Source organism: Aphelocoma coerulescens, unplaced genomic scaffold, assembly GCF_041296385.1.
Source record: "Aphelocoma coerulescens isolate FSJ_1873_10779 unplaced genomic scaffold, UR_Acoe_1.0 HiC_scaffold_73, whole genome shotgun sequence".
NCBI classification, from domain to species: domain Eukaryota; kingdom Metazoa; phylum Chordata; class Aves; order Passeriformes; family Corvidae; genus Aphelocoma; species Aphelocoma coerulescens.
The window spans coordinates 90359-118228 of NW_027184060.1; the positions used below are offsets into that span (position 1 = coordinate 90359).

Below are 27870 nucleotides of genomic sequence, written 5' to 3' on the forward strand. Positions count from 1 at the left end.
GAACTTCAGCGCAAGGAACTCTGTCCAGTTTTGGCCTCTGCTGTGGGTATGTGTGATGTTGGATAATCCCTGCCCGTTCCTGTGCAGCAGTTAGGCTGTTCTAACACAGAGATTGTCAGGATGGTAAATACAGTATGAATTGGAACGGCTATGGATGGCTGACTGAGGAAATTAGTAGGTTGTTGGGGTTTTTTTTTAATACTGCTCCTTTTATGGTTTCTGTGTGCACGGGTCAGTGCTGGTTAACACGCCATCCCCGTGGCTTCAGTGTGGGGGGCTGCCAAGTTCTGGTGATGGGGGGAAATTCAGTGTTGCGGGTATGAACCACCCCACTTCAGGCAGCTATTTTCCTTTCTATCCTGCTGCTGAAAGGGATGGGAGTTGTACAACGACCTGCAGGAATGTCCCGTGACTGGGGAGAGGCAGGAGCTGGGGCATCACTGGTCCAGTTCCCAACTCAGGCAGCTGGGGAGCGGGAGGAGGAAAAGTGCTTAATTCCAAAGTTCAGTGAAGCAACAAACCAGCTCTTCAGGCTGAACCGTTCCTGTCTCTCAGCCTGTGCCTTTAAGCTCCGCCGCGAACTCCCCCAGTGCCTCCCACCGCCCCCGCCGGCGCCCCGCGGGCCCGGGGGATGAGCTCGGGGCGGCTCCGCTTGGGGAGAAGCTGCCGGGGAAGGCACCTGGCGGCAGCGGGAAAAGCAAAGCAGGTGAGTCCCTGCTCCTTCTTATGAGCCCTTTTTACTTTCTTCGAGGTGCCGGGGTTTCTTGGCTCGGATGGGAAGAGAAAAACCTGCACCTTTCCCGACAGCTGCACCCACCCGTGGATGCTCCTCGCCACGCGGCCCCACGGCCCAGCGCGATCCCTCCTGCCCGGCTGGGGCTGGGGCTCGGGCAGTCCTCCTCCTCCTCCTTCTCCTCCTCCTTCTTCACCACCTCCTTCTGCTCTTGCTCCTTGCTTCTTCATCAGGGTCAGACAGGTTTGCTGCCTGCACCTGCAGATTTTCAGACAAGCAGGAGTTTGAAACTGCTTCTCCACGCTGGATTTTCCCCCATGCTTGGGGAAATCCCTCGCGGTTTGCTGGCTCTGAGGAAACGGCCTGTTTCTGAATTTATTGTCTGTGGGGAAAACAGCTCAACTCACCTTTTATTGAAAGTAATAGATGGAAACAAATTCCGTGCTTTCTTTTAGTCGCTGATGGCTAAGCAGCTTTCCTTACGTAATGCTGGAGAGCTTTTTAGTGCTTTTCGATTCCATGTAACTCTTAACGTGATTCAGGGGAGGTTGGGAGCACTTTGTGCAAACGGGTGGGTAGTGCTGGAGGGGATTCGTTCTGCAGCAAAGGAACCCACTGGCTACAGAAATGGGCTCCCCATTGAATGTCTGTGGAAGTTTGACCCTTCTGCCAGTTGTGCCCCGCAGCTGTGTTTCTGTAGCACGTTTCATCCTTTGCCTGTTAACCAGTGTGGGTTCAACCACCGCATGTGGGACCTAATGGATGAGCCTTGGTCAAAAGCGACCTCTAGACTCTTCTCTGAAAGTACTGGTTAAGAGAAACATCTTAGTTTCTTAAACACTTTGGAAACCAAATGCAGAGAATGGTCTATATTATTTGAAAGCTATAACAAATTAGGAAATATTCTAGAAAGAAAGCTCAGGGTACGTGATGGAAAACAAAAAGTGCAACTTCAGCAGTAATGCAGACCTAAATGCTGAAACAAGCAACATTATCACTGTAGGAAATACGAGAGCGAAACAGCCGTGGCAGTGGGCAGCTTAGACCTCGGCACGGGACAACTCTTATGAGCAACCTCTATGGGCTTGAAATAGCCTCATTATTTGAGCTTAAATAAATGTTTCTGTAGCTGAATGGTTCTTTGTTCCCGCGGTGGACGGGAAGGGCTCGAGAGTCACGCTGCTTTCACACCCACTTGTCTTCCAGCCCTGAGGCTGCCCTGCAAAGAGCTCCGGCACAGCCCGTGTCCTGCTTGAGGGAGGCCCGAGGTGTCAAACAAGGCAGAGCCGCCCGGGGCAGGGCTTGAGCAGCCCGTGTGTGCCAGAGTCCTGCGGCCTCTGCCCGGGCATCGTCTCCTCAGGCAGGGGTCTGGCCAAAGCTGTGCATGGCCACACAGCATCCGCGCTGGAGTTTAGCATGCCACACTATCCCCTATCGATACACGCACAGTTTCACTCCGCGGCCTCTCATGGGTTCAGGCGCTGTGAGTTCACTGCTTGGCTGATATCTTTAATCACTGGCTGGTTTCTCTGGGTGAGTTCTTCCTTTGAGGGAGCATCCATTGCAGGTAACTGATTTCAGGGTAGCTTGGGGGTTTTGTGTCCATGAATACTAATGCCTACCTGACAATCTGTAATAACAGCTGAAGCTAGGTAAAAATGTAATTTACACATTTTTTCTAATGTATGTAAGCTGGTAAGAAAGAATAAAATGTGATTATTTGCAAAATGAAGACCTCTACTTTAGCCCCTGTTCCTCCAGGAACCTCTGGTGCCAGTATGTCCATTAGCTTCACTGGGACCAAGATTTCTCCCACAGCCTCTGCACAGGGCCAGACAGTGTTCAAGGGAGGTGAGTGAATGTCAGTGAAGGAAATGACATGAGTTAAGCATGTGAGTTTTTCTTGGCCATTCATAAGCTGAAAAGTATCAAATTATATAGTGCTCCTATTGTGGAAAGCAACCGGACAAACATGGACTTCCTGGCTTACTGGATACTCCCTATGTGTATTCAGTATTTACTATCTGCACTGAGTTTTCAAGCCAGCACAGTTGGGGGTAGGGGGGAGGAAGCTGCCTTTATTTTATTGTGTAATCCATGGCTACAAGTTTAAGAAGTAATTGCAGGTACAAATCTGCCCAGTACTTTGTTAGCAGAGGGAGAGCTCAGGGCTGAGTGTCTCCAAGGTGGAAGTGATGTTAGAGTCTTTGTTACCAGTGATAATACGAGCACTGGGAAGCTCAGCTTGTCTGTCATGCCCCAGCTGAGACTGCTGAGCTGGCAGGCAGGGAGAGGATCTTCTTACTTGTAAATTGAGAGACATTTGTAGATCAAGAGGGACAATAAACAAGGCTGGCACAGTGTCATTTGGCTTGCTGAAAGCAGGACTACAGCTGAACCAGATGCACCTCCATGATGAGTGCTGCAGGTGAGCAGGGACACGGGATCCTCACTGATCTGAGTGGCAGGGACTTTCAGATTCATTCACTTGCAGGCTGTGCATGGTCTGGGGGCTTGCAGTGTCAGGGCTTTTCACTCAGCTTAATAACAAGAGGTGTCCTCAGCTCAATCTGCAGTCTCTTACGTCACAAGAGTTTCTTTCTGCTTGAAAGTAGGGTCTAGCCTTTCAAATGCAGCACAACCTCCTCTAAGTGTTAACCTACAGAGAGATGGGGACATGGACATGCTCTATACATCCATTACAGAAACTGGAGATGGGTTAAATCAAAAGGATTAGAGAAATACAGTGTTGGGTGATCCAGGGAACCAGTGTCATGGTAGGTGAAGCTCATGTCACACAAAAAAAGATCACGTAGCCAAACCTGTATCTGCTGGTCATGGGATGGTTTGCCTTTGATGCTGAGCTCTGTCCTGTATCTGTTCAACCAGCTGCTGCTGTCCCTGCATGGGCTTCTTTTTCATGACATAAGATCATCTCATCAGAAGGCTTAAGGGGAAATATATGGGCTAAGCAGGAAACAACAGTGTTGGAATAAGTTCCAACACTCCTTTCTCTGGAGCCCTACTCAGAGAGTGGCTGTGGGACACCCTTGAGCCATAAGGAGGAACTGGCAGGAAGTTTTTGGCCTCTCCAGACTGACATGTCCTCGCACTACCCCACCGCCCAATAGATACCACTGGTTATAAATCCACCCCCCTATGAAAGCATTCTACCCTTCTCAGTAGCTGTTGCCACAAGTTCTGAGCCTCATTTCAATACAACCAAATCCCCAGCTGTAAGGAAAAATCATAAGGCTTGACCCCATTTTAATGGAGATATTTGAGGTCGGCTGTTCCCACTGCCTTGCTCTGCCAGCAGATCTGTTTGCACACCCACATCTATCTCCTCTGGTCATGCTTCTGATTTCACTTACAGCAAATGACCATCTTCTCTCCTGCTCAGACTCATGGTTTGGTGACATAGATATGGTTTGTTGTTTTGGTGGCTGTGATTTTGGATGGTGAACCTACCAAGTGAGGCATATTGGAGTCTGCTTTCTGCTTTTGGGCAGAATAGAAATATTTCTCCATCTGGAGAAATATTCTGCATCTGCTGTATTCCCCCTCTGAAGTGCCACAAGTCTTGCCTTGGTGATAAAACTTGCCTTTGGCTGCAGGCTCATTAATTGCTGAGACTGCAGGCAGATCTGCTGCTGAGCTTGTGGTCTGCCTTGAGCAAGTGGCATATTTTTCATACCTGTGCCATCATTTTGCAAAAGCTCTGTCTGCGTGAACATTTACAGGTCACAATGAGTTTTACAACCCCTGTGTCTGAAGGTTCAGTAGACACAGTATTGTTGTGTTAAGAGCCACACTACCCCACTATGGGATGAAGCAAATACTTTATTAACACTTGGTTATTCAAATGGTTGCAGCATATTGGCTGCCCTTTATAATCACAGTGTGGGAGAAACCCAGCATGCTAGAATACAGAAATGCAGCACAGAGACCCCAGAGCAACCCAGACTCACTGTCAGGGGGTTGGGTGGGGGTGGGGGGTGGTTTCCTTGCATTATCCCTTGGGGGATATCAGGGTTTCTTCACATTTGTTGTCTGTAAATGAAGCCGACTTTTGAAAAAACGGGTACCACTGTTTCCTGTCTTTCTTTCCTCTGGCCAACAGTTCAGAGCGGGGCATCTCAGCTTGTGTCCCTGTAGTCGAAGGCTGCTGGTAGGGGCTGGCAGACTGGGAATGGGAGAAGTTGGAGAAGAGCAGGAGTGAGCCTAGGGCAGTGCAGTGCAAGATTGGCATGCCAACCCTCCTATTCTGAAGGGAGAGAGACTGGAGAGGGGTAGGAAGGCAGAAGAAAAGGCCTCAGGAGGTGAAAAAATGAAGAGGAAGACACAGTGAGGTGAAGGAAGAGAAGTATCAAATACTGGAAGAAAGAAGTCCAGGGTATGTGGAGGTAAATGAAGAAAACCAGCCCTTTTGCTGGGCAGCAACCAGCACGGTACTGGGAGGTCACCATTGTGCTTCAGACTCAGGAGCTGTGGCATTTTGCAAGAAGACAGTTTCTACCTGAAAACAGGAGCCAGCACAATTTGTGCTGGAGAGCGCCGTGCTCTGGGCCAGTCCTACAGGTGTGTATGGCATGGGATCACCTGAGCTGGAGAGACACCTGCCACGGTGAGCCTGGGTCTGTGCCCAGTGCATGGACAAACAACCAGGGTGCCTCTCTCGTGGCCCTGCCTTTCCCCCTTTTGCTCCTGAAGGTGATATTCCCCCCACATGCTGCACATGCATGTTCTCACACACACACATGTGAGATCACACACACATGCTATTTGTCCTCTTTGACTACAAGAGTGGGTGTTAGTGACAGTTTGGCTAATTGGGTAAAGGAATATTTTTACCACATCACTTTATATTTTACAATTTCCCTACTTGAACCAGCTGAGAAATAAAATCCATCTTCCAAGGAAATCCTATGGAATGGCTCGAGGCTGCCCTAGAGCAAAATTCAGACTTCTGTGGAGAAGAGAAACCCTGGGCTGCCAAGCAGCAGCAGAGCAGTGGCGGTAGCCACCACCCAGCCCCGCGGCAGATCCTCAGGGACAGCCAGAGATGGTGGCAGCCTGCAGGACCGCGCTTGCTGCCTCTCTGCTGCACATCAGAGGTGCCTTCTCTGCTAAAATGTAACAGTGAAAAGACACCCCACTGAGACTGGACTGAGAGGACGCTCTTAGGTCAGAGTTCCCCACATCCCACTCTCAAGGGCATCATATTTTATAACCACTCACAATTTATAAGCTGACAAAAAACCATAAATGTGCTTTTACTTCTCAATATTACTACTGGAAACTCATGACTGTTAATACTCTCCTAATTTCTCCCCCACTAGCAAAATTTACTTTTTGCTCAACTGATTTTATGCCACAATATTTTTCACTGCGTATAGCTTCTTGCTACAGATCTCCACTATGCATTTATAGATGATCCTTACTATCTTTCAGCAAAAAAAAATTACAATCTCTATTTTGCTCTTGCAAAATGGGCTTTCCATTTACACATCCTTTCAACTCTTTTTAACTCACACCACTGACACCAAAAGAAAATAAACTTTCCTTATACTAAAAGGGAGAACAAAGACAAGTTTTGATTCTTTTGGGAAGTAGAAAGTTTCTCTAAACACTCTATTTTTTCCAGTTAAAATGCCTCTGCAGTCACTAATACGAGCTTCTTTCTGGGGTTCCAAGTACCTTTGATTGTAATATGACTTCTACATGCAGCTAAGATTGTATTGTCAGAAAAACAACCAGCCAGAGCCAATTTTGTCTGCAATGTTTATTTTTTTCTCAGATGCATTTGTCCTACCTTTGAAGTCCATTGTTGCACTGGTCAGCACACCTGGACTAGATTCCTGAGTGCCCACATTCAGCACACTGCAAGAGAGACGGTGACTCCAAATCCTACCAAAGGAGGGACCCCTCATCTGTATGTATTCAGGTCACAAGGACCACTGGAAAAAAAGTTCCCTACTTGTCTCCCCTTTGATGCCTGAAGTGGCCACCTAAAAAACAGAGACTAGACAGGAATAAGGGAATAAAGGTATTTATTGGAAAGGCCTTCAAAGATACACCCTGGGGAGCCAGAGGCTACTGCCAAGATGGACCCCAAGGTGGACAACAGGTCACGAGTTCTTCGCACTTTTATAGGTTTGGTTCATTTGCATATCAGGGTTAATCCTCCAGTTAAAGCCTCAGTTAATGATGTGTCTTCCCCAAGCTTCCCCCCCGCCCCCCCCCCTTTAGAGGCTTTTGGTTTATACTTTTTGGGCCTAGGACAGTCTGGGTGTCCTTGAAGAGCAGGCCTGGAGAGGCTTTGTTATGTCTGCCTGGCATGAGAGAGCAGAAGTGAACCGGCTACAAGAAACTTCAGAGTTACACACTGGGCAGTACAGGATTTGAAAAATATAAAAGTTAAAACCCAAGGCATCACCTTAACCAGAGCTGAATTGTCAGAGATATTATTAGCAGAACCCAGGGGCCACAGCGCTGATCTGTGCCAGGCTCAGTTACAACTGGAAAAGAATATTTGGATGTCTGCTAGAAAAAAAGAGGCATCTTGGACAGACCCTCCCTTCCTCTCCCCTTTCTCTCTGTTGACTCACAAAGGAAGTGATCTTTTAAAATCTGTTATCTAGAAGCTTCATTTTAAAGAGCTGCTGACGCCTCTTGGAAAACACTGAAAAGCTCTTCTGAAACAGGGAGCTGCTTCTCCCTGTGTGCCTTTCCTCCCCTCTTCCTTTCATTGCTGGATGCATTTACATTAGAAAAGGCTGTTCCTCTGCAGCTTCTCTGAAGTCACAGTCTGATTTACAGCAGTAGTGAATCGATGCTGCGGCAGCCCAACCTCTCACAGCACCGTCTGAGTGGACAGGAAGCAACCAGGTGAGATGTTCCTCAGCAGGACAGATTTTGGAACAGAGGAAGGAAGACCTGTTGAGGGTTTAATACTCTTGACGCTGTTGATATCAAGCCAGAGTAAGTTTGAGAGGTAATAGTGCCTTGGCAAGGCTTTTCTGGTGTCTCCTGTAAATCTGAGTTTCCCAAGTTAGAGGTTGAGTCCTCAAAAAACGCACTCTGAAGCTGAGCTCTGGACCCTTGGCCAAGAAGGTTGGACTTCTGTGGATTTCCACTCTGACCACACAATTTTTCTGAGGCAACTTTAGCCTGCCAGCTGGAACAGAAAGATTGTGTGTCTTCTTCCTGCCTGTGATGGAGAAATAATAATCCAGTAATTTATTACATTTTAGGACTACAGGAAATCAGTGTCCTTCCTTGTCTCATCAAGCTTGCTGCAGATACTAGGCTGTCTGAATGATAGAATAACAATGGATATTCCAGGCTGGTTTCATTCCTAGTGATACCCAATTGTTGATGATGTGCAAATAAAGGCCAAATACAGTCTGGCTTGTACTAGCAAGACTGCTGACAAAAAAACCCCCCCAAGATAGATGTTTCTATTTTTGGCATTTTTGAATTCACACTTGGAGCACCATATCCCATCTGGGCATCTTCAGTGCATGGAAAAGAATTGACATATTGAAACCAGTCTAGCAAAGGCCAGGAAAAGGTGGAGGCAGGAAAGGTGATGTGAAGGGGCTTTGCTTCTTTTGCAGGACCACTTGAGGTAAAATACTAGAAGCACCAGTGCCAGTGCTGGCCACAGGGAAGGAGAATCTGCTCATCAGGGTAGCATAGCTACAATCAAAGAACATACTAATTGCTCTGCATTACTATGCATTGGGAGCTCTCAGCTAAATGCTGTAGTGGGCTTTGCCACCGTGATTTTATAATTCATCCAGAATTCCTGCAAAAAATATGGAATAGCATTGGGCTATATGAAACCTCATCCTGGAATCTGCCTCATAAACAACTGTTTTGTTGAGGGTGAGGTTTATTACTTAGAGAGTTTTAATCTATATAACATGCACCTTGGGGATACAAGTAGCCTAATGCCAAGACTTCCATAGCCAGGTCAGAACGGTCCAGCAGGAGCAGACAATGATTTCTGATGATTTCAATGCCAATTAGCTCTGGTCCATTCACGAGCCAGATTCCCAGGCAGGTCTCTCTCCACAGCTGTCTATTCAGACTGCAGTTTCATGTTTAAGGATGTGACTGCACTCTAGTCGTGTTTGCAGACCTCTAAGATTACTCTGAGATAAATGTTGAACTTTACAGCTCAACTGTTCTGCCTGTTACTGCAGCTCCATGACTCCTGAGCAGCACCAAAGCATCCCCTAGTGACACTGGCTGGGTTTAGGATCTTCATGAGGGGTGATGTCTAAGACACAAGGAGCAAGCCAAGATGTCAAGCCCCTTGCTACTCGGCCCTTGCTAAGAGCTGAGGTACCTGTTCACCCTGGCATTGTGGGCAGTAGGACCTTGAAACCCTGCTGCTAAGCAGGCCTGTGTTACTGCCTCCTGAAGAGCAGGTACAGGGTGCTGCTGGGCAGGTTCTGTGCTCCTGGGACACTGGCTAAGCATTCATCCAGAGCCTGTGCAGAACATGGAGATGCAGGCATCAGGCTGGTTCATGCTCACATCAGCCATAGCCATTGTGAGCATGAACACATTGGACACCACCACTCAGTGGTGGCCTCCTAGGAAGACAGAGAAGGGGAACCAGGCAGGGAGGAGCCACTATGGTTAAAGTGCTCAGGTCCTACAACTTGAATCTCCTGACTGCAGCCTGGGGTATATTCAGAGGACACAGTGTGTATCTACCCTTTCCCTTCTTGTGGCAATGCACTGAGAAATATCTTGGCATAAGGGTCAACCCCTGGACTGGTTTTGCTGATTCAGGTTTATCTGAGAAAATGGAGGATTGGCTCCATCGGATTGGTGATTCACCACTCAAACCTCTTCAGAAAGTCAATATACTGAAGATGTATACCATCCCAACATTGGTACATCTGGCTGACCGCACCGAGGTAGGAGCTGGGCTCCTCGAATCCCTTGACCCATTAGTTAGAACTTCAGTCAAGGAGTGGCTTCACCTTCCACCAAATACGTGTGATGCCACCTTGTATTCGAGTTGTAAGGATGGTGGACTAGGTATCATCAAACTGGCGGTGCTTATTCCAAGCATACAAGTGCGAAGACTGCACAGATTGGCTCAGTCTTCAGATGTGGCTTTGGTAATGTTTTTGAGAGGGGAACATCTGGAACTGTTACATGAGAAATTATGGATGTGAGCCAGGGGTGAGAAAAAGTCCATCCTGCTGATTTGGGAGCCTATTCCAATGTCAGAAAGTCTTGACGGTGGTGGTGAGAATATATCTGAATGGGAGGCTCCCATTCCCAAAGTCCACTACCCGAGACCTTGTAATTGGCAGAGAGTTTAACAACTGGTTGCCCAAGGCCACATATTGAGAACTTTGAGAATGACAACATCAGTAATGGATGGTGAACATGGTATAGAGGCCTACCTCACAGGAAGTTGATAACTGCGCTGCAACTGAGGGCTAACGTCTACCCCACAAAAGAGTTCCTGGCCAGGGGTAGGCATGATGACTGTGTTAGATCTTGCAGACATTGCGGTGCTGATTATGAGATATCTGCCCACATAATCGGGACCTGTCCAGTTACTCTGGATACCAGGACCAAGAGACACAACTCCATCTGTGAGACCCTTAGCCATGAAACTAAGAGAGAGAATTGACTGTGTTCCAGGAACCGCATATAAGGGACGATGACAATGAACTGTAGAAACCTGATTTGATCTTCGTTAAAGAAGGAAAGGCATTCGTGGTTGACATGACAGTTCGATATGAGCACTCTAACCCATCACTGAAGGATGCTGCTGTTGAGAAGGCTAGGAAATATCAGTGCCTTCTCAGATTCGAGACCTTATGAATGCAGCAGACATTGAATTCATGGGCTTTCCCATAGGAGCACGGGGGAAGTGACACGATAAAAATTCTGAGTTGCTGTTGGCCCTAGGTCTCTCTAAGACAAGGCGAGAGAAGACTGCCCAGGGGCTCCTCTCCTCTGTTGGTATTGTACATATGTTCGCTAGCAAAGCCTGTTCAACTGTACCCGCTTAGTAAAATATATCTTGGCTGTTGACATCGCTTGGACAGTGGGTTGGACACATGGGAAGGGTCTGTTCTTTCACTCATACTGTGTTGCCCATCACCCATATTTGGGTCTAAATTTTTCAGTTTGAACTAGGTGGATGTGGCACCCTTACTTAACCTGGAAAAGAAACGTGTAATTTTATATGTTTATTTAGTAGCCAAATGCCTCGTCATCTAATTAGTGATGCGCATGAACAGATGAACGAGATTCCCACTGTCCCTACCTACTATCCAGCAAAACCACAGCCAAGGGAACGGGCTTGGCGGAATCAGCAGGGAAAGAAGACCCTGTTGAGCTTGACTCTAGTCTGGCGCTGTGAAGAGACATGAGAGGTGTAGAATAAGTGGGAATATCCTGGGGTAACCTTAGCTGGCATGACAGATTTCATCCCAGTCTTGTCATTTTCCTCCTCTTCTTTTTAATCACAGAACCCATCTGTAGAGCTGCTCTGAAAGCATGGACCAGATAAAGCCAGGGCAAGGCACCCAGAGAAGGAGACTGGGGGCCTGCTGCTGGAAGGTAACCGCTGCTGCTGCCGTGGCGGGCAGCGCAACAGCCCTTTGCCTGGGGATCCTGCTGGGTGAGTGTGCAGCCAGGTGCATTCTTTCAGTTTATCAGCTCCAAAAGAGAAGTGGTCTGCACTGCTTATAGCAAAAATCCTCAAAATCCTCCTACTGAGGACAAAGTGCAGACACCTTTCTGCATGTATGCACAAAAACTGCAAGGGCTGTAGTCAGCTCATGTTCTCAATATGTGAGTTTGGAGCACTTTGTCTTCAGTGCCTCATGATACATATGCTCTATTCCTTTTCTCCTTGACCAGTCTGATGTCCTTCTACAACAAGATGACCTGCCTAGTGGATGAGGGAAAGGCTCTGAATCTGGCCTACCTCAACTTCAGTAAAGCCTTTGGCACCAGTTCCCATAAACATTTTCTTGAAGAAACTGGCTGCTTATGGCTTGGATGGGTGTGCTCTTCAATGGGTAAAAACTGGCTGAATGACCAGGCCCAGAGAGTGGTGGTGAATGGAGTCCCATCCACCTGGAGACTGGTGACCAGTGGTGTTCCTCAGGGCCACTTTGGGGCCAGCCCTGTTTAATACCTTTTTCAATGATCTGGATTAGGGGATCAAGGGCACCCTCAGTCAGCCCCAAGCTGGGTGGGATGTTGATCTGCTGAAGCAATAGTGTGGCCAGCAGGACCAGGGCAGTGACCGTCCCCCTGTGCTGGGCACTGGTGAGGCATTTCACATCCTGGGTTCAATTTTAGGCCCCTCATGACGAGAAAGTCATCGAAGGGCTGTAGCATGTCCAGTGAAAGGAACAGAGCTGGCGGAGGGTCTGGAGCACAAATCTGATGAGGAGCAGCTGAGGGAGCTGGAGGGGCTCAGGCTGGAGAAAAGGAGGCACAGAGGAGACCTTCTCACTCTCTACAACTCCCTGACAGGAGGGTGCAGCCAGGTGGGGGTCAGGCTCTGCTACCAGGGAACAAGGGACAGGACAGGAGAAAACAGCCTCAAGTTCTTCCAGGGGAGTTTAAGATTGGATATTGGGAAAATATCTTCACTGAAAGGACTGTCCAGCCCTGGCACAGGTTGCCCAGAGCAGTGGTGGAATCCCCATCCCTGCAGTGATTTAAGAAACATGTGGATGTGGCACTTGGGGACATGGGTTAGTGGTGGCCTTGGCAGTGCTGGTGGAATGATTGGACACGATGATCTCAGAGGTCTTTTCCAACCAAAACAATTCCATGATACTATGATTCTATCCTCTAATCTCTCCCTGTGACTTTGAAATTTCTTGTCACTGGACCTTGCTGCCTCTGCCATTTTCTATCACAACCACTTGCAGTCACTGATCACTGCCTGTTTGACTGTCCCACTCCAGAGCATGACCACCATCTCCTTCCCTCTCCCACCTCTGTCCTGCTGCTTCTGCTGCCCCATGGCCAGATGCCACCTCAGGCCAGCACCCTGGTGAAGACCCCAGTATGACATGAGTGACAGATCCCACCTTTACAGTCACAGCTTCTGAGCTGGCTTCAGTATCCAGCAGAACTTTACCGAGGCTGTTCCTGCCGCCAACCTCACGTTGCCAGGCTGTATCCATCTGTTCATGAATATCTGTCTCAGGCTTGACAAAAATCCACTATTTTCAAGTTCAAACAAGTTCACTGCAAAATGCTATTACTGCACATGTGCAGGGTATCCCAGTTCAGTTATGGGGCACCCCTGAGGCAGCTGGGATGGTCAGGGACAGTCAAGTTGCTAAAAACAGGGGGTTTAAAGGACATGATGAGATTCATGTTGCAAAGCAGTGAGGAAAGCTGCCTCTGACAGACCTTCCCTCTCTGGCAGCCTGCCATTCCGCTGGAGAGGCCAGCTTTGAGCACACAGTGGAGCTGCAAGGAATCATATTCAACAGCAGCTTACAGATGGAGAACTCGGACTACTATAGGGTGCTGACACCTGCTCTTGAGAGGCTGGTGAGTTGATCTGGGCCTTCTGAAAAAGACTTGTGAAATACTGTGGTGGTAGCACCAGCAGAATCTGTTTGCCAAGTGCAGGAGGAAAACTAGGACTTCTTAAACGTCAGCAGGGTTTGTGACTGTGGGGCTGAACTGCACTTCGAGAGGCCTTGTCAGGGCCCTGAGAGACATTTGTGGAGTGGGAAATGTGTGTTCAGGCCTGTTCCTTGCAAATGAGGTAAGAAGGCACAAAAAAAGGGTGCCCTAAAGCCAGGGTGGGAAAGAGGTTACACATGAGCTGGACATGGGTGCTTCTGCTGCCTGCAGAGGCAAAAGACCATGCATCAACAGCTCCAGATTCCAACAAAATCCCAGGTATCATCTATTCCCACCTCCTTGGGGGTCCAGTGTGTGACCATCACTCTCTGCTTTGCAGTTTCTGTCCAGTCTCCAAGAATCCCAGCTGGACTGGAGTTGCACCGGTTGCACCATCCTGGGCTACAGGTGAGTGTAGGCAGCTATCTCTGCAGACCCTGCAGCTCATGTTTCAGGGCATTCTGACAAGCCTCACCAGGAAGGTGAACTCACACCTGTGCTCTTGTTCAAAGCTAGTACAAAGAAAAACTGGTTTTTGGTCAAGGCTGGATTTTCATCTGGGATTGCAACAATGTTCTGGATTCTTTCATTTGGAAATGCAGTCAGAAAGGCAGAGGAAAACAATTTTGTTCAACCACAGCTTTGGGCCAAAGGAAAAAAGAATTCAAATGACCACTTCAACACAGAGCACAACTCCAGAGAAACCTTAAATTATTAAGAGTCAAATTACTGAGAATAGGGTTTGTTTCCTTTGAGTTCCCTGTAGACTAGCACAGGAACCTGTCCCTTGTACTGATCATGAAGCCAAGGTCCCCGTTAATTCTCTGTCTCCCAGTAGGAACGGAAACTCCAGTGTGATCGTCCATTTCCGCCTCCTCTTCACTCCCCAGGATTCCCAACCCCTGAGCTCTACCTTGGAGGAGGAAGCTCTCAGGCATGGGCTGGCGGCTGCCCTGCACAAGCAGGGGCTCTCCCTGGCTGCCTACGGGACCATCTCCTCAGCTTCTCTCACAGGTATGGCCCTCCTGCCACTGCCAGGCAAGCAGAGCAGGGTGCCCTGTGCCGGGGCTGCTGGCACCCAAGCTCACACAGCTAAGCCACCATATGTCTCAGCCAAACTGCTGCAGGGCTTCAGCTCTGGATATCCAGTCAAGGCTTCATGCCCAGCAGCAGTGTTAGAAATGGGGGTGCTGCCAGGCACCCAGCAAACCAATAAAAAGGTCTGCCTGGCTCCCAGCTGCTCCAGCTTCACCAGACAGCAGCAGAAACCAGCCTAGATCTTGGCTGCTGCTTAACAGACATTTGTGGGGTCCCCAAATACCCCTCCAACACTACTGCTGTCCTGCTGCTCTGCCCTGCAAGAGCAGCTTGAGGGGCCACAGCAACAACAGAACCTAAAGCAGAAATTGCAACTGCTTTGGCTTTTCTTGCAGCACCTGGAACCATTCTGAGGGACAGGGGATGAAGCTCCAGGAGGTTAATTGCTGGGTTGTCTGTACCTACCTGTGCACAGCAGCCCTCAGAGCTGTAGCAATAACTACAGCTCAGGTTGCTATTTCTCATACTTGAATTACTCTCTGAAACCACCTGATAAGAAATTCTCCTTTCCTTCTGTGACTGTGGAGTTGTGTGTGACCGTAGGACTTCAGGTCCAGCCAATTTAAAAAAACATGTGCCTGGGAAACAAGAAGGTGTGGGCCCCTCTGCAGCTCCCTCCACACCCTCTGCCACAGTGGGCAGGATCCCTGGATCTTTGGGAGCCTTGTGCTGCCCAGATGGAAGGTGCCTAGAGTCCCCTTGGCTTTAGGCAAACAGCCTTGCATAGCTTCAGCCCCAGAGTCTGCTCCTGAGAGGCAGCTCACTGCCACAGCTTTTGGGAATTTCCCTCTGCATGTGGAGTCACCCCAAAGCCTGCAGGGCTGTAGGGGGTTGCTCCTCCCCTGCCCCATGGCAGAGCATGGGTCCCCAGCAGGGACCTTGGCCCTGCCTCACACTGGCCATGGGTTGGCAAAGAGAGAGCTTGGCGGGAGAGGAAGATGCAGCAAAGCCTGTGGCAGCCCCAGCCCAGGAACACAGCTCCAGGAGCCGGGGCTGGGCTGCCCTTGCTGATCCTGATTCCTTCCTCTTTGTCTCAGGTCCCAACAAGGTTTCTCCCCACAGACCTGGACTGAAGTCAGGTAAGAGCCAGGCAGCAGGAAGGGTCACCTGCACTCTGCAGCCTCCTCCTCCTCTTCCTCACCAGCAGCCTGGATCCAGATACAAAAGGTGCTTGGGCCCCATCTTGTTCATAGCCTGATGGCCCAGGGCCCTGCAAGCTCAAAACAAGCTGCAGCTCTGCTCCCAGCACCATCCTGCAGGGACTCTGGCCCAGACAGGGAGCAGAATGACAAGGATACGGTGGTGGTTGCCCCTGGGGAAGCCAGGGGAGAGTTGCTGTGTGGACTGCAGAAGACATGAGTGAGTAAAGCCTCGCTGTCCCCAGGGAGCTGCCCCTGAGACACAGGCAGTCACTTGCTCCCAACATCCAGTATGTGAAAAGAAAGCCAAACAGCTGATGCCTCTGATGGAAGGGGCTGTGCTGAATCTCTCAAAGCAGGTCTCCTGGACATGGGGGCCAGCCACAACCCACTGCTGCAGACCTTGACAGGTGGGACACCATTGGCTCTCAGGCACTGAAGAGAGCCAAGGATACGGCATGACTTTTCAAGCCAATAGTAAATGGCTGCATCAAGAAAGGGAAACTGCCCTGGAAACACCTTGGTCTCACCAGCTGTGATGGGTTGTGACAAGATCCACCTTCCTGGTGGGTTGGCACAATGGACAAGAGCCACATGCCCATGAGCTGCTGGAAGCTGATCATGAGGCAGTAGCTGAGCTCGTCATACTAGTCAGGATGCTGCTCTACAGTTTCTCGCCCTAGAAGAGTTTCAGGGAGGATGCTGTGGTGGGCCAGTGCTTTGCAGTGCTCTTTCCAAGCCTGCAGGTTAATAGCTGCCCTGTGACATCCCAGGTACCATCCTGCTGTTTGAGCATATGCAGCAGCACACACAAGCTGAAGCAGCTTTTCCCACTTGCCCCCAAGAACGTGTTGCTGGGGTGCAGTGGCAGGATCCTGATGCACTGGCTTTCTCCTCCCTTTCAGACTGTGGGAGTCGCCCTGCCATGCAGACTGCCAGCAGGATAGTTGGAGGCTCAGAGGCGTCCAGAGGAGAGTTCCCATGGCAAGTCAGCCTGCGAGAGAACAATGAGCACTTTTGTGGTGCTGCAATCCTCACAGAGAAGTGGCTGGTGTCTGCTGCTCACTGCTTTACTGAGTAAGTTTTAGTCACTCCACCTTCCACCCTCCATCCCCATTCCAAAAGCTGCCATATCTGCTCAAGCTCCCACTGCACCACTCTGCCCCATCACGGGGAGAATGAGGAGTTTCCATCACTCCTGGAGTGGATGGCAGGATGGGCAGGATGGGCAGGAGGCAGCTTGGGTTTGCAGGACAGTGTTGTGGCTGCAGGCTCACATGGCCCGCACTGTGTCTCCTCCAGGTTTCAGGACCCAGCCATGTGGGCAGCTTACACAGGGACCACCTCCCTCAGAGGCTCTGACAGCAGTGCAGTGAAAATGGATATTTCACAGATCATCCCACACCCCTCTTACAACGCTGACACAGCTGACTATGATGTGGCTGTGCTGGAGCTGAAGAGACCTGTGACCTTCACTAAGTACATCCAGCCTGTGTGCCTGCCAGATGCTGGCCATCACTTCCCCACCAGCAAGAAGTGCCTTATCTCTGGCTGGGGCTACCTCAAGGAGGATTTCTGTAAGCAAAGCATGGCAGCCAGCAGAGGAGACATGCTGGGGTGTGAGCAGGGCAGGAGGCATCGGGGAAGGGAACTTGGACCTTGCTCTGGCCAGCCGGGGTGGGCTGTACCCTGAGCTGCTGATCCTGTGCAGGGCTCCCTGCACTGAGCTCACAGTTTGAGCTTTCTCACGTCTTTCTCGTTCAGTGGTGAAACCTGAGTTCCTGCAGAAAGCAACAGTGGAGCTCCTGGACCAGAACCTATGTTCCAGTCTCTACAGCCATGCTCTCACAGACAGAATGATGTGTGCTGGCTACCTGGAGGGGAAAGTCGACTCCTGCCAGGTAAGCTTTGCCCAGAGAAGATGGCACAGCTGCCTGCACAAGGCTTTTCCCTCCCAGTATGCACCAAATGACACTTGAAGAAGCAGAACTGACACTATGGTCACTGTTTCCCCTTGATGTTTGAGGCCCTGCTTTGGACACAAGCACAGATCAATGACTGCAGGGGACACAAATGAGGATATGTTCTCTACTGCTTAGAGCAGGGCACTGTTGTTTAAGGGGCTCTTTCAGCTAATTAACTACTTTTCTTCCTGAGCTGTCATCAGGGCTGGCCATACCAATGTTCCACACATGTCTTCAGATCAAAATCCAGATAGGCACAGGACAGCAGTGGAAACTAAAACATACACAGCAGTTTTGGTGACCAACAGTGGTTTTTTACTTAGCCTTTATCCAACCTGGAACTGCAAGTGATCAGCTGGTGACAGGCCTGCCTTTCATAGTATGGAGAGAGGAGAACTGTGATGTGTGAGGAGGACTGTGATTTCTAGGTCTGTCTCTGTGGTTTGGCAGAACCATTCAACAGAAACCAGCTAAACAAAACTGCACTTTTCTGGTGGTAGTGCTTCATATTTCTGCACCAAATACAGCACAAACACCAGAGAAGGGGCCAAGAATGGAAGATTCAAGGTTGGGTGATGAGCATGACCCATCCAGTTATTCATTACTGGTCTAGAGCAATCTTATCCCCAGAAGGCATTACCAGCTTCACAGACACCACGTGTCCATCAGTGATAGTCACAGGGCCCCACAGTAACCAAGAATTGACCAGGGAACCATAGACCAAATCAAGAAAAGCTGATGCAAACATTAACGTGGTGTCCCTGGGCTGTGTATCAGGCAATGAACACCCATCATCTGGCTGTGTACAAGCTTCTAGGATTAACCTTTATGAGGTTTAACAAATTATTAAAGCAGTAGAAATGCTAAATCCTAGATTTTACAGATGGTGTCCTTTGTTCTTCTGGCATATAAAGGGCACAAGGCTACTGCATAACAGCAGGACAGTGTTCCCACATGGAGGAACACCCAAAGGCCAGCACAGAAATGCTCCACTCATCACTAGGTTGGAGCAAATATGAAGTGAGTTAGGATACACAGGGACAGAGAGACCCCAGCTGGCAGAGGGATGCTGAGGGTGGCCAGGGCAAGCTCAGTGCACCCCCAGGGAGATCTCACCATCTGGCTTTTCTTGCAGGGTGACTCTGGTGGGCCCCTGGTTTGCCAAGAACCATCTGGCAGGTTTTTCCTGGCAGGAATTGTGAGTTGGGGTATTGGATGTGCTGAAGCCAGGCGGCCTGGGGTTTACACACGTGTTACCAAACTCAGAGACTGGATCTTGGATGCTATTTCTGCCTTCCCTACCTCCATAGCCCATACTGTCCCTCCAGTACACTTCAGTACTAACAGTAACATGGTCAGCGCTGAAGAGGTCAACACCATCACCGGAGCAACCCCTACCACCTCACCAGCCCCAGCTGCCAGCAGGCCAGTGACTGCAGCAAGACCACAAGGTATGAGCACCCACAACGAGTGCATTTTGGCAGGCAGAGTGACAGGTACAGGTCCAAACATCAGGTTTGCTCCTCTGCTGAACTTCTGTAGGGTGAGCCACACAACTCTGCCTAAATGCTAAGGCACAAGTGACACTATAGGGCTGCCCTGGCTCAGTCCAGAGCAGCCTGGCAAAGTCACTCAGTACCTCTGCAGTTCCATGCGCTCCTTTGCTTATGTGACTGTCTGTGTAATCTTGCCTGTGTAACTGGTCTGCTCTGGCAGGGCCAGAACAGGTCACTGAGGCACAGCAGCATCTGACAGTATTTAATCTGTTGGTCGCTTACTTTTGCTTGCCACCTGAGGAACTCCCAGCAGTTCAAAACTGATGGCTGCCCCTTCACAGCAGCCATGCATCTCTCCCTGAAGGGAAGGAGGCCATGTGTCTGCAGGATGACCTGTCCACTCCAAGGAACCCTCCCAGCAGCTTTGCAGGGAGATGCAGATGAAGGGTATTTTTCTAAATCTAGAATTAATATTTTATCTGGAATGGCAAGGCTAAGAGGCACAGAGCTGCTGATTACTCTGCCTTCAAGAAGGGCCCAGGATTGATGACTTTCCAAGAGCAAGATGCAGAACAGCAGCTTGTGTGAAAGCTGTACATGGCCACCATCAGGCACTGCCACTATCAGCTGGCAGGGCTTGGGTAGATATCTCACACCTCAGCCCTGACCTGTCCCTGCTAAGGCTAACTGGTTAGAGAGCAAAGTCTCCCCTTGCTTGTCTTCTGCTATTCTTGTGAGGAATACTCACAAGTCCTACTTTGACTTTTGTTCAGAGTGTGGAGGACGACCTGGGTTCTCTAAACCCAGCAAGATTGTGGGAGGAACAGATGCTTCCAGAGGAGAGATCCCTTGGCAAGTCAGCCTGAAAGAAGACTCAAGACATTTCTGCGGAGCCACCATCATTGGGGACCACTGGCTGCTGTCAGCAGCTCACTGCTTCAATGAGTAAGAGTCCATCCCTGCCCCTGCTCCAGCTCACCTGCCCACCGGCACAGAGCTGTGCAGCCAAATCCACAGTGAGGCACTGGAGTCAAGAAATGGAAATCAAGAACACATGTGGGACATTAATTTTTGCTAACTAGACGTTCACAGTAAAAGGAGTTTGTGGGGAGCTTGGAATGAGGCAGAGAAAGGTTAAAGCAGCCTGAGCAGGGAGCAAGGACAACACATCTAAGAGGAGTGGAAAAAGGTGCAAGAAACAAGATTACAAGACAATAAATTTATTAAAGAAACAAGAGAGTTTCTTTAATAAATTTAACCTTAAAAATTGTCTGGAATATATGAAATAGAGACATGTGGTCAGCTGGTAAAGGGAAAATGGTCAGTTCAATCCTGCATATTTCTGCTAAACTGCAAGAGCCCAAGCTCAGATTTATAAGTAGCCTAGATAAAGAAATGAGTACCAAGAAGATAATGCTTGTCAAGAATAAATTCCTGGAGGCAGAAAAGGTGGGTGACTAACTCTGAAGGATTTTAAGACAACCTCATGTAGGCAACAGATGGGCAACAAAGCAGCAAGTGAAATGCAAGGTAGACAAGGGTGAAATGAGGCACACACCAAAACCAGCAGTGCTGTCTGTGAATGAGGATGAGTCTCCATCAGCTGTTGCAATTCAAAACAAGAGGTCAGAAACGTGTGGATATTGCCCTGAGAGCAGCAGTCCTGTGGCAGGGACAGTTAATGAGCACAGGAATGCAGTAAAAACAAGGGAGATGAGCAGGATGTTGCTGGTAATGCACAGCACACCGACTGCTCCAACATCACAGGGAGGGCAAGAGTAACACTCACTGTGTGAATGTGCACACAAGGCTCAGGGATGAGCTGGGTGTGGAGCAGCATCATAACAAGCACAACAAAATAGATCAGACTAGACCTGGGAAAAAAAACAACTGGTGGGAAGACAGTGTTTGATGGGACTGTACAATAATTAAGGGTACAAAGAATTTAGGGAATGCCTTTTGACTGTCTTTTTAAGATAGCAAATAACCACCAAGAGCAGGTGGAAAACAATCAAAAGGAAGCAGTTTTTAATAAATGTCATTAAACTGAATATTAAAAATTCACCTAGGGTTAAAAAAAAAGAATAAAACACAACTTTAGAAAATTCCAAATAAAACCAAAGAATCCAGCAAGACCTACTGAATACAGAGACACCACCTGTGTGCCAGAACACTCCTGAAATCAAAGATTTCTGGAGATTAAGAGAGGATTGTTATTGCATGTTTACTTTCTCTTCAGGTAATATCCAAGAGGTGCCACTGCTGGAAACAGTTCTTTGGGCCTGACTTAGCTGGGCTGCTGTGCTGTGTGCTGATCATGTAAAGCTGTCTGCAATTTCAATGTCAGAATTCATGCCAGGCATAAGTGTGTGAGTATGCACATTTAGGTTTATGCATTTGCAGGACAGTTCCAGAAGAGATTGAAGCCTACGTGGGAACAACATCACTAAATGGAACAGACGAGAATGCAGTGAAAGTCAATGTAACAAGAGTGATCCCGCATCCCCTCTTCAACCCCATGATCCTGGACTTTGATGTGGCTGTACTTGAACTGGCAAGACCTCTTGTCTTCAACAAATACATACAGCCTGTGTGCCTCCCATTTGCTGTGCAGAAGTTTCCTGTTGGCAAGAAATGCCTCATTTCTGGATGGGGTGACCTCCAGGAAGGGAATGGTAAGCAGTAATGCATTACCTGCTGATTTGCCTTGGAGCAGTGATACCCTGAGCAGCAAAGTCCATGTCACTGTGACCCACAGTCCTGGGAACGTATAGGACAGGGGTCAGTAACAGGGACCGTGAGGAACTGACAGAAACACAAGGATAAGCAAGAACAAAGGCACACAGAGCACTACCTTAAACCACAGTTACCTAGGAGTCACCAGCAAACAAGGAAATAGAGAGAGCAGCTTGGTGGGAACCAGGAGAAACCTCCTGGACTGCCCTCAGTAGCTCTACCATGCTAAGCAAGTGCCAGGCGCTTGCCTCAGAGCCTGCTGCAGCTCTGGCAGGACAGTAGGCCAGCCACAGCAGCCACTCTCAGGCACAGAGATGTTCCAAGCAATCAGCGTAAGCAAAGGTCCTGCTATAGGGAGAAGGCCTGAGAGGGGCACATGTGCTACCAAGGAAGTCCAGCTGACAAGAAGCTCACAAGCTCTCAGGACCACGGGACACAAGCTGCATGCAGAATCCTTAACACAGACTAAACTGCACCCTGGGGTGAGCCACAAGCTTCAGGGCCGCTGAGAAAACAGGTTATATAGGACTCAATTCCCATGTGGGATTAGACCTGTTTTCCCAAAGTACATGTTGAGTCAGTCTAAAAGCCACTAGTTCCTTCCCTCTGCTGCACTCACTAATTCTGTGGTTTTCATGCAGACACCAAGCCTGAGATCCTGCAGAAAGCATCTGTGGGCATCATAGAACAGAACACCTGCAACTTCCTCTACAACTTCTCCCTCACTGACCGAATGATCTGTGCTGGCTTCATGGAGGGGATGGTAGACTCGTGCCAGGTAAAAGTGTGGTATTTCTCTACTCTCTAGATTGTTCTAGAAAGCTGGGCTAGCTCTGCCTTCAGCAGATACCTGTGAAATATTTACTGAGCTGCTGTAACCCAGCTGTGTAATTCCCATGTACCTGAGCACAAAAAAACCTCAGCCCACTACTTGGGAGATTTAGAAAAGTAAATAAAGCTCCACCAAGTTGAGAATGACATCCCACCATTCTGTCTGGCCAGACAAATCCTGGACGAAGCAGATCTCTGGTGGCAGTGAGTCAGTGGCAGTTGGTGGCAGCTGTGGAAAGGTGCTGACAGGAGCCAGGTTGAGCCACTGACCCTAACTTCAACCTCTGCACACTCATGCCCTGCATACACACTGCGTGACAGACCCACAGGGCTGGAGAAAGAAGAGCTGGGGGTAGTTAAGTCCTTCTGGTGTGACTGAGGGGCAGAGCTGATTGGACTGAGCAGCCATTGTCTTGCTTCTTCTGCAGGGAGATTCAGGTGGGCCCTTGGCCTGTGAGGTGACCCCAGGAGTGTTTTACCTTGCTGGCATTGTGAGCTGGGGATTTGGTTGTGCCCAGGCTATGAGACCTGGTGTGTACTCCAGAATTACGAAGTTCACAGACTGGATCCTGGACACCATCTCCCAGTTGCCCAACACTGGCACAAGCATCCCTTCCAGTTCAGCCATTCCTAGAACTTCTACCACAGCCATTTTTATCCAGCCCAGCACAATGGCTGCAAGTCCAGCCAGCAGAACCACCCTGGGAAAAAAGATGAGCACAACCGCCAGTGAAACCTCCACAGCTCTGAGAACAACCGAGACTGCCAAGCCCACCCAAACTCCAGGTAAAACTGGTAACTGATGCGTTGACATGTTGGTAGGATGCTTCCAGCACAGAGGGTACTGAGCAGGCCATGGGTTATTGCCTTCCAGTGGTGCCTTGTACCAGCCTCACTTTCAAGTGCTCCAGCAAGGTGTGTATTGGAAAAGAAAATCCTGAATGTGACGGTGTTGTGGACTGCAGCAATGGCTTTGACGAGCGCAACTGCGGTGAGTTCTCCTCTGCAGCCCCTGGCTGCTGCCAGCTGTGCTCTACATGACCCAGACTCCACAGTGGCACCCACCATATTCACACCAGCTGTCTTGGGCCCAGACACTGGGGGCCTGGACCAGCCCACTGTGGCCCGGATCATACTTGCTCTGCCAGAGCCTAAAACAAGATAAAGCTGGATGACCCAGATCCAAACTTACTGCCAGAAAGTGTGGCCTCTTCTACTGTGCTACAGACACCAGAACCTATTTCCCAGCACATTGGGCTTCTGGCCAGTCAGTCTGGTAGCCCAGAGTGGCAAGACAGCTCTGCACAACATGGCAACCCAGAAAGTGTCTTGTCAACCCTGGGACTGCTCTTTGGGCTGCACATTCCTTGCCATGTGACAGCTCAGCCAGTCCATCCAAATATCCACTCCTCACATACCACATCCCTGGAAGGTGTGATCTGCGATAACAAGTCCGCACAATATATTCTGTCTGTCAAGCCTTGCCTCAGCTGGGGGAACTGAATTCATCACATGTACATGCTCTCCTAGAAGGTTGTCCCACAGCACAGGTTATGGAAGGCAGGCAGTCATTCCTTTCATTTAAGGTTACTTAAAACCACGGTGCTTCTTCCTCTGTTCCAGACTGTGGCTTAACAACTGCTCTGGCCTTCAGCAAGATCGTGGGTGGCAGCAGCGCGGCTCGAGGAGAATGGCCCTGGCAAGTCAGTCTCTGGCTTCGGCGGAAGGAGCACAAGTGTGGGGCTGTCCTCATTGCTGACCGGTGGCTGCTCTCTGCAGCTCACTGCTTTGACATGTAAGTCTGAGATGAGCTAGTTAAGCCAGCTGGCTCTTGGCCTCAGTCCCATCAGCCCACCTGCCCTTCCCCCTGCCTCGCAGTCCAGCACCCTGGCTGGGATGCTGTGCCCTGCAGGAAGCACACACCCCCTATCAGAGATATGGCCCTACAGGTAAGTGTGAAGAGGAACGAGTGGAGCAAAGCCTGAGTCTACCCACTGTTCTGGAGACAGGGGTCCTGACTTCCCAAGGTGTGGCCAGCCCCACAAGTAGAGGGATGGCCCTCCTTGTGAGGCTACGGTCCTAACAGCCAGGTTTGCTGTCTTTCTGCAGTTACGGTGACCCCAAAATGTGGGTGGCCTTTCTAGGAACACCCTTCCTGAGTGGCATCGATGGCAAAATGGAGAAAATATTCCGTATCTACAAACACCCTTTTTACAACGTCTACAGCCTAGACTATGACGTGGCACTACTGGAACTGAGCACACCTGTCACGTTCAGCAGCACCATCAGACCTATATGCCTCCCAGACAATTCTCACATCTTCCATGAAGGGGCCAGATGCTTCATCACAGGCTGGGGCTCCACAAAGGAAGGAGGTACTGGCTGAGAGGGCCCTCCCACATCCATGATGGCTAAGCTCAATGCCACCTTACACTACAACACAGCAAGCCCAAACATCTACAGTTCCCACACCAAGCACTCCCATCCCAGGCCATATGCTGCAGAGGATAACAAGCTGGGCAAGGCCTGGTGTCACCATCATCTCCTCCCCGGCTACCATGCATTCTAATCCTCCATTTGGTCACACCTCTGCCCTCCTGGAGCCTTGGCAAGCTTCCTACATGCCAGCCACTGTGCTCCCCACCCCCACAGCAGCTGCTCCAGCTGTGCTCCTGCAGTACGAGGACCACCCCAATACCATTTGTGTCTGGTCAGTCAAACTGCCTGACAAACTACACACCCAAGGGACCTTCCTGTGTTTGCTCTGCTGAACCAGGCCTGATTCACTCACCCAGAGCAGGTCTCTCCCTCTGGCAAGCAAGTAAGGCTGCAGGGACCCCACTTCTTCACATGCTGCTATTTCTCATGTGCTCTTCAGCCAGCTAACAGCAATACTTGTCTCCTCAGGTCTCATGTCAAAGCATCTGCAAAAAGCAGCAGTGAACATGATCGGAGACCAGGACTGCAAAAAGTTCTACCCTGTCCAGATCAGCAGCAGGATGCTGTGTGCTGGTTTCCCACAGGGCACCGTCGACAGCTGTTCAGTGAGTGCAAGAGCAGCAAATGCTGTGCTTGGGACAGAGCAAGGTCGTGCCAAATCCCTAGGCTATATTCTCTCAGGAGGGCCCTGCCCTGCCTCCCCTAGCTCAGCTGTCTGTTCATCCATCAGCTGGCTGCTGCTTCTATCCACATCCATCCTGCACACACCTCATGCTGCTTGCCCCACCAACCTGTGACAGGTCAGGGAAACACAGAGAGGTAATGCTAAGCGAGAGACCACAGGGATACCACGGAGCCTATTCCATAACCCTATTGGACCTCCAAACACACTCTTCTATGTTCCAGAACCCCAGTCTCAGATTGTTCATACAGGTACATCACTGAGCAGTCCTCCAGCTTAGAATGAGGCTCCTGGGGAAGTGGGGAACAGGACGGCAAATGCCCATGACCCAGAGAGAAAGAACATTTCACAGCTGGGGGAGCTGCACTGCCTGTGGCTTGATACTGGATCCTTTTCCTCTCTCTGCAGGGCGATGCAGGTGGGCCCCTGGCATGTAAAGAACCCTCAGGGAAGTGGTTTCTAGCAGGAATCACAAGCTGGGGCTATGGCTGTGCCAGGCCATACTTCCCTGGTGTCTACACCAAAGTCACAGCTGTCCAGGGCTGGATTGCGCAGAACCTCAAGCTCTGAAACTGCATTTCACCACTCAGGGAAGGTGACGAATGAGAGGAGTAACTGCCAGAGGATGAACTAACCCCTCAGCTATTGTACATTTTTCTGATGTTGCAAAGGGGTGAAGATGGCCTTGCAGGTATTAAGCAAATGCCAGTTTTGTGTGAACCGGTGGTTGTGACACCAAGGCATTTGATAACTGCTTTGCATAGAAAGGTACAAATTCTAGACATTTTCTATAAATAAATGAGGCCTGTCCCATCTTAAGACCTGGCCAAACATACTGTGCATTAAAACATGACCTTTCTAGCTGGATGGGTGCCGGAAACATCTGCCAAAGATTCATGGAATTTGGCTGACCTCTGCCTGTGAGCTGTCATCCCAAAGCCATGCCAACAGACTCGTGAACTTCACCCCAGCGCAAAGTTATGCCCTTGCAGAAGCTTCAGATCTCACTGTCTTGATGGAGCTGTGCTGTGCAGTGGCTTTTGGGAAGGGTGTGATGCTGTTTCCAATTAGTGCACGGTACTGGAGAGCTCAGTGATGACCTCCTGGCTCACCATTTGATCCCAAGAGAATGCAGGACTAGAACAATTAGGAATTTAGACTGCACAGGCCCTCATCGGTACTAGAGTATTAGGACAGGCTTCTCACACAGCCCCCTGCAGCTCCTTTGCATTAGGTAACAGGTGGTGGAACTAGCAAAGATTAAGGCATGGCCACAGAGACCATTGTCTACCTAAGATAGGTCGGAAAAATTTAAATTGCTGAGATAGTGGTGCCAAGTATACTTGTCAGGTCCCACCAGCCAGCATAAGACATGTAGACAACTTTGTTCACAAGAACTGCTGCAGAGTTCATGTGCCGAGTCTCAGGCAGAGCAGACTTAGACAAGTCCCCAAAGATTCAGCCACCAAAAGTGAACAGCTGCTCATTCCCCAAACCCCTTCCTCATTTGTGGTGCTTTAAAGTCTGCATCTCGGTATAGCAAGAGGTTTCTTCTGTCCCAACCCAGCTGGCAGCGAGATCCACAACTTTCCCAGACAGAGCACCAGGCTAGGTGGGAGACCTGGCTTCCACACATGGCTCAGCTCCAGATGGGTTCAGACCCATGGCTGGAACACTTGTGGGATGTTCCCATGAACAAAATGGGACTACTGCACAGCCAGTGCCACAAAATTCATACAGCCATAAAGAAAAGTAAAAAGCCCCCTAAGCAAACATGTCTGAAAGCACTTTATTTTCAAGTAGTCATTCTGACAGTCTGGAAAGGAAACTCCAGTTTCAGTAAGTCCAAATACCCAATTATCTCCTCACAGTTTACCTTGTGTGAGAACGCTTTAGGTTCTATCACATCCCTCTGAATGTCCTAGCAGGTATGGAGATGTCATCCTTCCAGTCTATCTCTGGGTCTGGCAAGCAGTGAAATCTTTTTATAAAATACAGAAGATTTCAAAAGAAGGGACTTGAAAAAAACTCACTACATGGGTACTGTTAATCTCCAACACTCTCCTCTTCCAGATGTTGTATCCACTGGTGACCACATAGC

General features: G+C 49.5%; 1 protein-coding gene across 3 annotated transcripts; it reads left to right on the top strand.

Moving 5' to 3' along the window:
• Positions 1 to 635: 635 nt before the first annotated feature.
• On the top strand, positions 636 to 26534 carry LOC138102362 (transmembrane protease serine 9-like). Of its 3 annotated transcripts, none has more exons than XM_069000049.1 (20): positions 636 to 706; positions 6534 to 6668; positions 11251 to 11402; positions 13179 to 13306; positions 13725 to 13792; positions 14220 to 14398; positions 15520 to 15561; positions 16527 to 16698; positions 16924 to 17198; positions 17386 to 17522; positions 18721 to 19036; positions 19855 to 20026; positions 21485 to 21756; positions 22459 to 22595; positions 23077 to 23434; positions 23523 to 23639; positions 24272 to 24443; positions 24758 to 25023; positions 25556 to 25692; positions 26178 to 26534. In XM_069000049.1, exons 3-20 carry the CDS (start codon positions 11279 to 11281, stop codon positions 26337 to 26339), a joined length of 3234 nt encoding a protein of 1077 aa, XP_068856150.1. In that variant the 5' UTR covers positions 636 to 706; positions 6534 to 6668; positions 11251 to 11278; the 3' UTR covers positions 26340 to 26534. The 3 variants fall into 3 exon arrangements, with proteins under 3 accessions (XP_068856150.1, XP_068856152.1, XP_068856151.1); XM_069000051.1 differs by having other exon boundaries at positions 24875 to 25023; XM_069000050.1 differs by having other exon boundaries at positions 14223 to 14398.
• The last annotated feature ends 1336 nt before the right edge of the window (positions 26535 to 27870 follow it).